This window comes from Panthera leo, chromosome E2 (assembly GCF_018350215.1).
Source record: "Panthera leo isolate Ple1 chromosome E2, P.leo_Ple1_pat1.1, whole genome shotgun sequence".
In the NCBI taxonomy this organism is placed as follows: Eukaryota; Metazoa; Chordata; class Mammalia; order Carnivora; family Felidae; genus Panthera; species Panthera leo.
In genome coordinates, this window is record NC_056693.1 from 766,673 (window position 1) to 777,471 (window position 10,799).

Here is a 10,799-nt window from a genome sequence, read left to right on the forward strand (position 1 = left end):
TCCAAAACTGACTCTAACGCTTCAGGCTGCAAGCATTTGAAGAGCAACATCTTTCCAGCAGTGCACGGCCTCCTTTGATTTCTTAAGTGCTGGACACATTTGAATGATGTGTCATTTACCTCAGGAAGAGGAAGTGGGAGCAACTAAACTACTAGTTTTAGGCTTTGGACTTTAAAAACCAACAAAGCCGCTCCCTCTGGTAGAAGCAGCACTTTGCAGGAACTCTCCGGGACAGCTGGCCGAACTCTGGAAGTCCCTGGGGCAGAACCCCCTTCGGTGGCCGCTGTAACTCTGAGATCTATGGTACCCGGAAAAGCGTGGGGATACAGGACGCAGGCAGCAGCCAATGACGGAGCAGGACGAGGCATTTGTGGGCATGCGTGGCGCGTGGGGGGTGGGATTTCCGGCCTCTTCATGGTGGACGATTTTGGCCTCAGGTTTGTTTACCCTCAGAGGTTGGAGAGCCCACCTTTGGATCTTGGTGACAAAGTGACACCGAGCGAAGGAAGGCGCTGTCCTTTCGCACAGACTGGGACCCTCGAGTGCCCGACGCCGTCCGGGCAGCTCCGCGCTCGCTGGACCTACAGAGTCCCATGGCGGCGGCCGCGCCTAGGAACCCGGCTGAGGTAAACGCGCGGCCCCCGGGCCCACCCGCCCCGCCCCTGACCCTCCAGGCCCGAGCGCGGGGCGCCTGCTCTCGTCCCTGCGGCCCAGGTCCCGGTGTCCGGGCCGGGGAGGCGCTCGCGGGCGGGGTCCCCGCGTCTGAGCGCCGGCGTGACGGGGTGCGGGAGCGGGCTGCAGGGGAGGGGCCGGCTGGTGCAGGGCTGCAGGGGGCCTGCGCCACCAGCGGGGCACGGCAGGTCTCGGTTCTTTCAGCGAACGCAAGGTGCAGCGGCGCCCGTGAGGCCTGTCACCTGGCTGCCTGACCAGTCCATCCGTGCTGGCGGTGTGCCAGGCGGTGTAACCCGGGTGTAAATAGATAGGCCCAATCTGGCTGCGGAGAGGACAGATTGCAGGGGTGGGGGGCAGAGGGCGTAGGGAGCGCAGGAGGGGGTGCCTGCGCGAGTGTATGTCATCGTTGACGGGCCAGAAGGGTCACCGTGGATGTCAGAGAAGCGGTTGAATTTTGGCCCCGGGTTTGAGAAGGGCCAAGGCAAATTTGGGGTGTTGCAGGTGACAGGAGAAAGGGAGGGGTCCCGGAATGCCTGGGGGCTTTGGTCCTTTGAAGTACAATCTGCCAGTTATTTGACGGGCAAAACTAGTTTCTTTGAGAACGAAAGAGCACCGCAGTCTGGAACAAGCAAGCTGAGGCTCAACAGTAGGCCAGTCCGGAGGACACGAGAGAGGTAGGCTTTTTGAAAGGGGAAGGGGCTAAGTTGGGAAGGCTGTTAACATCTACGAGTCCCTGAGAGTAAACTGGGAATTGAGAGTATAGTGGCTTCGCATTGGCTGAGCTGTGGGTGGGTGGTCCCGAAAGCCTGTCTTTTCCCCTCTGGGCTAGTAGAGGAGGTAGTTTCCCAGTCCAAGTTCGAGTGTGTGGTCCTGTCGGGTCTGCACTGATCATGGCGGTAGTGCGTGAGAGCTCCCCCAGCTGCGGCCTCCCGACTCCCTTTGAGTGAGGTTTCCCGTTATTAATTTTCAGCGGTCCTAGCAGCGGAAGGGCTGGACGCTCCCATCAGCTGGACGGAAGGCGGCAGTAGGTTGATTGTCCTTGGAGATCTCCCAAGTTGCTTGGACGTCGTTAAGTCTTAGATGTTCAGAGAGGCGTGAGTGACGTCATCCAGTGGGCGGCGGGACAGGAAACCCCGGGAAACCGGGGCAGGTTTCAGGATGGAAACTTTGAAAAGTGAGGGCAGTTGTGTGGCCCCGGCGGAGGTTTGGATCACATTGAGGAGGGGGTGCAGACTAGGGGGGCAGTGCTATTAGTAGGTCAGAGGGCCTTAGTGAGGTGTGCTGAAGAGTGGTTCCCTGGCTCAGCGCCTGGTTGGGGCTGCTGGGCAGCGCGGGCGCAGGCGAAGGAGAGAGAAAGATGTGGCAGATGGATGGGTGGGCAAGGCTCCCATGGCATGATGGGACAAGAGATGGCTGAGGACACCTAGGAGTAATTGCGGCAAGGTGACAGGGAGTCTGGGGCTGCCCTTTATTCGGTGGTGTAGGGCTTCACCAGAGCTTTGTGGTGCGCTTTTCTGGTGTCCGGGCCGTTTCACAGTCTTGCTGATGGATAAGGTGTGGGGCCAGTGTGGTCACTTGTGAGTCTCTGTGCCTGGCAGGGAGCCCTTTAGGGCTGGGCTTTTCACAAAGGTTCAGTGCAGAGTGGAGGGTTGTGACTGTTGGAGGGACAGCACGGGCAGCACAGAAGTATTAGAGGGACTGGGAGTGTCTGAAACGGCTACGTGGCTGTGGGTGTGTGTCCCTGAAGCCAGGATCCCCGGCAGGCGAGGGGGACTTCTCAGCCGCATTTGAGGCTTTCCCTCTGGTGGGATCCACGAGAGTGCTGGGGTCGTGGTGGACCCTGTTTGAATTTGTCACACATCGTTTGGGTGTCATGTGACAGGCACCAGTGTGAGTCAAGGGGGCACCCTTTGGTGTGGGGCAGGAAGCTGTGGGGGCGCAACCGTGGGGTCTGAAGGTGTGAGGGAGATGCAGACTACAGGGTCATGTTCACTTGGAGAGGGAGTGTGAGTGTGAGCTTAGGGTCTCAGGGCCCTGGGATTGGAGACTGACTGGTCGAGGCGGGTCCATAATTGTCTGTGTTTGAGGGCACATTCGGGGAGACTCCACGTGAATTTCCAGGCAGAAAGGATGGCGCTTGGGGGGCCAAACCCAGATTGGCCCCCGCAGATTGCATCTATGCACCCCCTGCCTGTTATTGCTGAGGACCGAACACAGTGATTGGTGGGATGGTGAGGAGACGGTGGCGTTAATGACACCAGGACCTGGTCTTTATCCTGAGGTAGGAGCTGGGGTGGCTGGGGAGAATGGGGTGTATGTGTCAGGGTTTAGATTGTGGGTTCTCCGAGAGAGAATGTTCATGGTGCCATCTGTCCGTTTCATGACAGGGTGGTGTGACCTTTGAGGACATTGCCATCTACTTCTCCTGGAAGGAATGGAGACTTCTTGATGAGGCTCAGAGACGGCTGTACTATGACGTGATGCTGGAGAACTTTACACTTATATCCTCCCTGGGTAAGGCCCTCACCCTCCCCAGTGACCTGGACTGGGCTCTGTATTCCCGCTTTAGCCCCCAGCTGCCCATTCCCTAGGGGATGCTTTGTCCCTCTTGGGTGTGGACTGTGGGCCCTGCTTGCTCCCCCAGCTTCCGTGGTGGTTGCATTTGTTGCTAAGGCTGGGATGTTGGTGTGCCCTTTTCTCTCCCCTGCCGTTCCAGTGCTGTCTTTTCGGAACCTTCATAGAGTAAGATTCAAGGTCAGTAGTCATGCCTTGAGGATAATGGATTGCACCCTGCTTGCTCTGTCCCTGGCTGGGTCTGTTTGTTTAGATCACTGCCATTTCTGTGGCCCGGGTTTTGATCTCTTCCTCTTGACGCCAGTACTTGTGCCTGCCTTTGCCAGAAATTGCACACATTGGCTTGGTCATACTTAAGTGGACTCTGGCCACTTCTCAAGACTATCCAGTGTGGTGCTTTTATAGTGTTTACATCTTTATTCCTACCTCCCCCTACTCCCTTCACCTTTGTTAAGGTATAACTGACAAATAAAATTATGTTACTGAAAGTGTATTATTACATTACAGTTTGATACACTTACACTTTATGAAGTTTTTACCAAGATGAAGGTAATCAACATAACAATTACTTGACATAATTACCTTTTCTATGGTTAGTGATGAGAAAGCTTAATATCTACTCTCTCAGCAAATTTTAAGTGTACAGTACAGTATTCACACGTGTAGTCAACATGCTGTCTCTTAGATCCTCACATTCATCTTATAAATGAAATTGTGTATCCCTTCCCAGCATTTCCATTTTTCCCAGTCCTTAGCCGCCGGCATTCTAGTTTCTATCTTTATTAGTTTGAATAAGAAATACCATGCAGCACTTTTCTTTTGCTTTGTGGCTTATTTCACTTAGGGTAATGTCTTCCATTTCATCCATGTGGTGGCAAATGTCCATTTTCCTTTCTTTTTTATCACCAATTATTACTACATATGTGTGTACTAAATGTTTCTCACTTTATCTTCTCACACACACCTATTCATGTTTCCGTATATGGATTTTTCTGAATGATACTGTAGTGGATGTATATGCACAGACACTGTGTGGATACTGATTTTGTTTCCTTGGGATACACACATAGAAATGGCAATGGTGGGCTATATGGTAGTTGCGTTTAAAGTTTTGGGGAGGCCTCCGTAATATTTTCCATAATGACTTCCCTGATTTACAGTCCCAGCAACAGTGTTCAAGGGTTCTATATTCTGCACATCCTCACCAACGTGTTACTTCTTGTCTTTTTGGTCATAGCCATTTTAACAGTTAGGAGGTGATATTTGTGATTTTTTATTTGCATTTACTGATGATCAGTGCCTTGATTACCTGTTGCTTATGTGTATCTATCTTCACTTTCTTCTCTGTCTACGGTTCTGCTACAACTTTTCAATTAGATATAGTCCTGTGTGTATTTTTTTCCTTTTGGAGTACATACTTTTGACGTTTTAGGGTTTGAGGTCTTATGTTGAAGTTTTGAATCAATTTCAAGTTCATTTCCATGAGCGCTGTGAGATGTGGGTCAAGTTTCCTTGTTTTTTCTTTTGGATATTCAGATTTCAAAACAGCATTGAAGAGATTGTTCATTCCCTAGTGTATATTCTTGGGGAAATTTTCAAATACTAGTTGCTTGTATATATTTATTTCTGGTCTCTTTATTCCATTTATGTCAGTGTCCTATTGTTTTGATTATATAGCTTTGTAATGTTGTTTGAAATCAGAAATGTGCTGCCTTCAGTTTTGATTTTTGTTTCCAAGATTTCTTTGTTTCCTGTTTTAGGACACCCGGTGGCAGGGGTGCCAGTGTCCTCTGTGGAGCAGGCAGTAGGAGTCCCTGCTGAGCAGAGACCTCAGTAGCACCCACCTGGTGGCTGACAGAGATTCCCCAGCCCCTGTTTTCTACCCATCCCCCCATGTCTCTGCTAATATTGTCTCCAGCCATCCCTCTGTGTGCTTGTGCTCTCTTTTATGCTTCACTGTGTATTAGTCAGTCTTGATTGGACTCTGGAGCCCTCTGAGGCTACTCTGATTCATGAATAGCTGTTGAGTTGATTTTTTTTGGTGAAGGCTGGGATCCCGTATTCTACCATCCTGCCAACATCAGTCACATAGGATGCTTTTCTGAGTCAGTTGTGTGCTGAGTAGCTCTGGGACAGTCGTGGCCATCCAGCGTGACCAATTTTCTTCAGTATTTCTAGCCTCCCTGTGCCCTGTAGTTGCTCACCTGGAGCTTACAGGGAAGAGTCCATACGTGGACTGTATCATACAATGGACCTGATCCAGACATGACCAGGTGGGCTCACAGGGGCCTTTTTCTGGTGAATGGCAGCTGGGGAAGGTGTGATATCAGGACTTTGTTCAGATCACACTAGGTACCTTTGTTCAACTAGAGTTTGGTGCCATGCCAATGGCCACACCTCGTTCATGCCTTTCCTTCGTCACTGTTGACAGTTTGTGTACTTGTGGGTTCTACTCCTTTGGTAGTCCTGTGACTTCCAGCGCAGGGGTAATTGCTGTTTCTCAGGCCTCCACATCTTAACCATTTCTCTCACTGCTCTTCCTGGGTAGTCCAACATTTACCTTCGCCCATTTGCCAGAAATGTTCGTGTATCCTTCATGTGACCTTGAACAGCCACAGATTTCTTTTGATTGGATTTTTCAGCAGCCTCCTACTCAGCCAGATGTCAGTAGCAGAAAAGAACCTTGCCAATGCTGTGGGCAGAGAAACAAGTTGTAGACCCTGGCTCTCTTCCTTCCATCTAACCCTGGTTTTCTGTTCTTCCAATGAGCTGTCCACAGTGCATTGACCTTAGGGGCCCAGTAACGCAGAGCAGGCACTCCTTCACCTGAATTCCAACTCCCGTGTCTGGAATAGCATCTACTCAACTCGCGCCTACACGAGACAGGTGCATATGTGTGACGGGCTTACCCCTCCCTGTAGTCACCACGTATTTCATGAGAGTTTCTTTGCGTTCAGGTTGCTGCTGTGGAGCAGAAGATGCGGAGGCGCCCCTTGAACAGAGCGTTTCTGTAGGTGTGTCACAGGCCAGCACGCCCAAGGCAGCTCTGTCTTCCCGGAAGACCCACCCCTGTGAGATGTGTGGTCTGGTCTTGAGAGACGTTTTCCGCTTGGCTGAACACCAGGGAAAACCAAGCAGCCAGAAACTGTTGAGGTGTGGGGCATGCGCACAGCGATTTTACTTCAGCGTAAACTTTCAGCAGCAGCCGGAGCAGCACACGGGAGAGAAACCATTCGGAAGTAGTGTGGACACGGCCTCTTTTATGAAGGGATATGGATTCCATGATTCAGGAAAGCCCTTTATCTGTACAGAGGTTCAGAAGGACTTCCTGCCTGGCTTGGTGCGTCTGCAGCAGGACGCCATTCATACTGGAGAGAAGCCAAACACAATCAGCCAGTGCAGGGCAACTTTGCAGAGCAGTAAAAGTCATTACAGTCGGGGAGAATGCAAGGAAGCTTTTGGTCCCAAATATACACATGTTCAGGATCAGGGTGTCCAACCTGGAAGTCCATGTTTTGTGTGCAGTGAATGTGGGAAAACATTCAGGCAAAAATCTTTATACACTATCCACCAGACATTCCATACTGCACAAGGACATCATGAGTTTGGCGAAGGTGAAAACTCCCTTAGACGAAGGTCAGCTCACAGTCTGTACGGAAAGACTCACACTGGGTCTAGGCAATACACGTGCAACAAATGTGGGAAATCCTTAAGCCACAAATCAGTACTTATTCATCCCCAGAGATGGCATAGTGGAGAAAGTAATCATGTTTGCAGTGGATGTGCAAAATCTTTTAGCCATCGCCAGATGTTAATTACACGTTCTGTTCAAACCTTAGAAAGGCCTTATAATTGTGGTGACTGTGCAAAACGTTTTACCTCTATCTCTGCTCTCAGTTATCATCAGAGATCTCACACAGGGGAAAGACCTTATGAGTGCAGTGAATGTGGGAAGTCTTTTATCTCCAGTACTGGCTTCCGTTCTCACCAGAGTGTTCACACTGGAGAAAAGCCTTATGAGTGCAGTGAATGCGGGAAATCATTTTTCTCTAGGTCTGACCTCCATTATCATCACAGAGTTCACACTGGGGAGAGGCCTTATGAGTGCAGTGAATGTGGCAAGTCCTTTCACCGAAGAAATAACCTCAATGTACACATAAAGGTTCACTCAAGTGAGAGGCCATACGAATGTAATGAATGTGGAAAATCTTTGAAGTGTAAGTCTTCATTCATTCAACACCAAAGAATTCACACAGGAGAAAGGCCTTATGAGTGCAGTGAATGTGGGAAATCTTTTACCACTAGTTTTGTCCTTCGTTCTCACCAGAGAGTTCACACCGGAGAAAGGCCTTATGAGTGTAGTGAATGTGGGAAATCCTTTACTGCTAGCTCTGTCCTCCATAATCACCAGAGGGTTCACACAGGAGAAAGGCCTTATGAATGCAGTGAATGTGGGAAAACTTTTACCACTAGTTCTGTCCTCCGTTACCACCAGAGAGTTCATACTGGAGAAAAGCCTTATGAATGCAGGGAATGTGGCAAGTCCTTTCCCCGAAGAACTAACCTGAATGTACACATAAAGGTTCACTCAGGTGAAAGGCCTTATGAGTGTAATGAATGTGGGAAATCTTTTAAGTGTAAGTCCAAACTCATTGAACACCAGAGAATTCACACAGGAGAAAAGCCTTATTTGTGTAGTAAATGTGGGAAATCTTTTAGTCGTAGCCACGCCCTCCAGTATCATCGACAAAGTCACCTTGGAATAAGGCCTTATGAGTGTAATGAGTGTGGGAAATCTTTTGCTTGTAGTTCTTCCCTCCGATCTCACCAAAGAGTTCACACTGGAGCAAGACCTTATGAGTGCAATGAATGTGGGAAATCTTTTACAGCTAGTTCTGTCCTTCGTGCTCACCAGAGAGTTCATACTGGAGAAAGACCGTATGAGTGCAGTGAATGTGGAAAGTCCTTTCTCCGAAGAAATAGCCTCAATGTACACATAAAGGTTCACTCGGGTGAAAGGCCTTATAAGTGTAATGAATGTGGGAAATCTTTTAAGTGGAAGGCAACATTCATTCAACACCAGAGAATTCACACAGGAGAAAGGCCTTATGAGTGCACTGTATGTGGGAAATCTTTTATCAGTCATCCTGCTCTTAGTTATCATCAAAGAGTTCACACTGGAGAAAGGCCTTAGGAGTGCTGTGAATGTGGGCAGTCTTTTAGCCAAAGCTCCAGTCTCACTCAACAACAGAAAGTATAGTAGATGAAGCCCTTCTGAGTGATCAATTATGAATTGTTTATGTTCACTAGAAGTTGTATTTCTCTTCCTATCCTCTATTCAGGATTAGCAGATGATGTCTTTGGGAGGTAATTTGAATCAGAATGGGTCATGAGTGTGGATGGAGCCCTCATGAATGGGTTTATTGTCTTCATACCAGTTCTAAGAGAGCTTGCTTCCTCTGTGTACCATGTGAGGACCCTTTTGAGAAGGTCATCTACAAATCAGGAAGTTGCTCCTCACCAGACATGGAACCGGACCCTATAGGGAATGTTAGGTTGGCTATCCAGCCTCCAGAAAGAAGTTTCTGTTGTTTGCAAGTCACCTAGTTTATGGTACTTTGTTAGAGCAACCTGAGCTAAGACATGTGAAGAATGTGGGCAATCTTTTGGCAAAGGATACAGTTTCATAAAAATCAGAAAGTACCCTGGGTAAGGCCTCATGAGTGAGGGGAATGACACAATTCCTTTTGCCAGTCCTCTGTCTTCATTGCACACTTAGAGTTCACACTGCCAAAGGGCACTAAGGTAGCAGAGCAGGTGATATTTCCTTGAGTAGTGTAATCACAGTGGAGGAGTGCCTTTGTGAAGCAGCCACTTAGCTGGAACAAACCTTGTTCACTTGAATGCCCCCAGTGGAGTGACTTACCCTAAGTTCCAGCTATTTGGGAAAACTTGAGGAGCTGTGTTGTGCTTCTGATGTGTCCGGAGTCATTGCTAGATTGAAGTCACTGCCAGTTTCTATAACAAATGACTCCACTTTCATACCTGATGGGTCCCCTAATGTGTATCAATCACCGCCTACATGCTTTTAAGCATGTTACCCCTGCGCATTGTCATTGGTGATGGACATTATAGGTAATTGGAACTTCACATTCCCTTCTAAGTTAGGACATGGATGTGATGCAGTGTTTATCCACAGTACCTGATCTGAGATTTGGATAGTGTCTTGCAGATAAAGAGTAAATGTCTTAGGATATTGTTGGTCTTGTGATGCTTGTGATAAATCTGTGCAGCATCCAAGTCCCAACACAGGTATTTGCTGCCACATGTTGCTCTGGTTTATGGATTAATAAATGCCTTTTTTGTTTAATTACTTTAGTCTTAGGTGTTGTATTCTAATGGGTTATTTGAAAGCAGAATTAGGCTCTTGCAACAGTAAGGAGTGAACAGATTTCATTGCATCCCAAGCTTAGTGTGTCCTGGAGAGGATAATTGCAAATAAATAATTTGTACGTGTGCACTCTCCAGCTTGGGTGTGAATTTGCATTATGACCCACTACCTTTCTTATGGGCTGAATTGTGAATCCAAAATACCTACGTTGAAGTTGTGGCCCCCAGTATGTAAGAATGGGACTATAGTGAAACACAGGATGTTTAAAGATATAATGAAGTTGAAATGAGGTTATTAGGATGGACTTTCAGTATGACTGGTGTCCTTATAAGAAGAGGAGCTGAGGATAGAGGACCAGAAGAATGACTTTGAAAACAGGGAAATCCCCATCTCCAAGCCATCCCCGTCTCTCTCCAAAGACAGAGGCCTGAGAAGAAACTAACCCTGCTGATTTATGTCCAGTTTCTAGATTCCAGATTTGTGGGCAAGTAAATTTCCAATGTCAAATCACCCATGTGGTACATTATTATGGCAGTTCTAGCTAATACAGTCCCCTGTGTTCTATATCTGGATTCTGTGGTCTGGATGCCAGGATTTTTCCTGTGCTCAGAGGTCACCCTGAAGAGGGAGCATCTCCAGTGGTTATGAAACCATCTCCAGTGGTTGTGGAGACAACATGAATATTTTGCTTGTCCACAGCTGATACCACATACTGCCAGGCACTGTTGAGTGGAATATCTACCCCAAATGCTTCAAAGGAGCCATGTGGCCTGATGCACACTATTCGTGTGTTACACCACAGGGGCAAGGGAACTGTAATTGGTAATCTAGAAGATAGGGTAATGAGGGAGTAGAGGAGACATCAGCCACTTAGTGGAGTGTATCTCTTACAAACATGTATCCACAGATGTTCTAGTGACTGGCTGGGCAGGATCGGTGTGCACAGAAATTCTTCACTATCAGACATATGTGTCCTGTGCAACAGAGCTCATTGTATCTGAAGTCTCATATCCTCTCTGGTGTTTACATCTCAAGGCCATTGTGTGCAAGAGGAAAAGGATAGAGGACAAGGGTGGTTTCAAGTCCAGGGTGGTAGCTTTTTTGACACACTTAGCCAGCATTGTTGTTGGTACCAGCTGTGCCTGTGGCAGATGCTTGTTCT

The 10,799-nt window shown here is 48.3% G+C and overlaps 1 protein-coding gene across 1 annotated transcript; it reads left to right on the top strand.

Moving 5' to 3' along the window:
• Positions 1-59: 59 nt before the first annotated feature.
• Positions 60-9,616, top strand: LOC122207788 (zinc finger protein 256-like). Its single transcript, XM_042917977.1, has 4 exons — positions 60-626; positions 2,842-2,953; positions 3,060-3,186; positions 6,204-9,616. The coding sequence occupies exons 1-4, from the start codon at positions 301-303 to the stop codon at positions 8,438-8,440; spliced, it is 2,802 nt and encodes a 933-aa protein (XP_042773911.1). The 5' UTR covers positions 60-300; the 3' UTR covers positions 8,441-9,616.
• The last annotated feature ends 1,183 nt before the right edge of the window (positions 9,617-10,799 follow it).

What these genes read in the sequence shown, in the direction of transcription:
- LOC122207788 (XM_042917977.1), top strand. Translation starts at nt 301, where the DNA reads ATGGTACCCGGAAAAGCGTGGGGATACAGGACGCAGGCAGCAGCCAAT. An exon ending in CGCCTAGGAACCCGGCTGAG is followed by an intron (nt 627 to 2,841) that starts GTAAACGCGCGG and finishes TGGCCCCCGCAG; the next exon opens with ATTGCATCTATGCACCCCCT. An exon ending in GACCTGGTCTTTATCCTGAG is followed by an intron (nt 2,954 to 3,059) that starts GTAGGAGCTGGG and finishes GTTTCATGACAG; the next exon opens with GGTGGTGTGACCTTTGAGGA.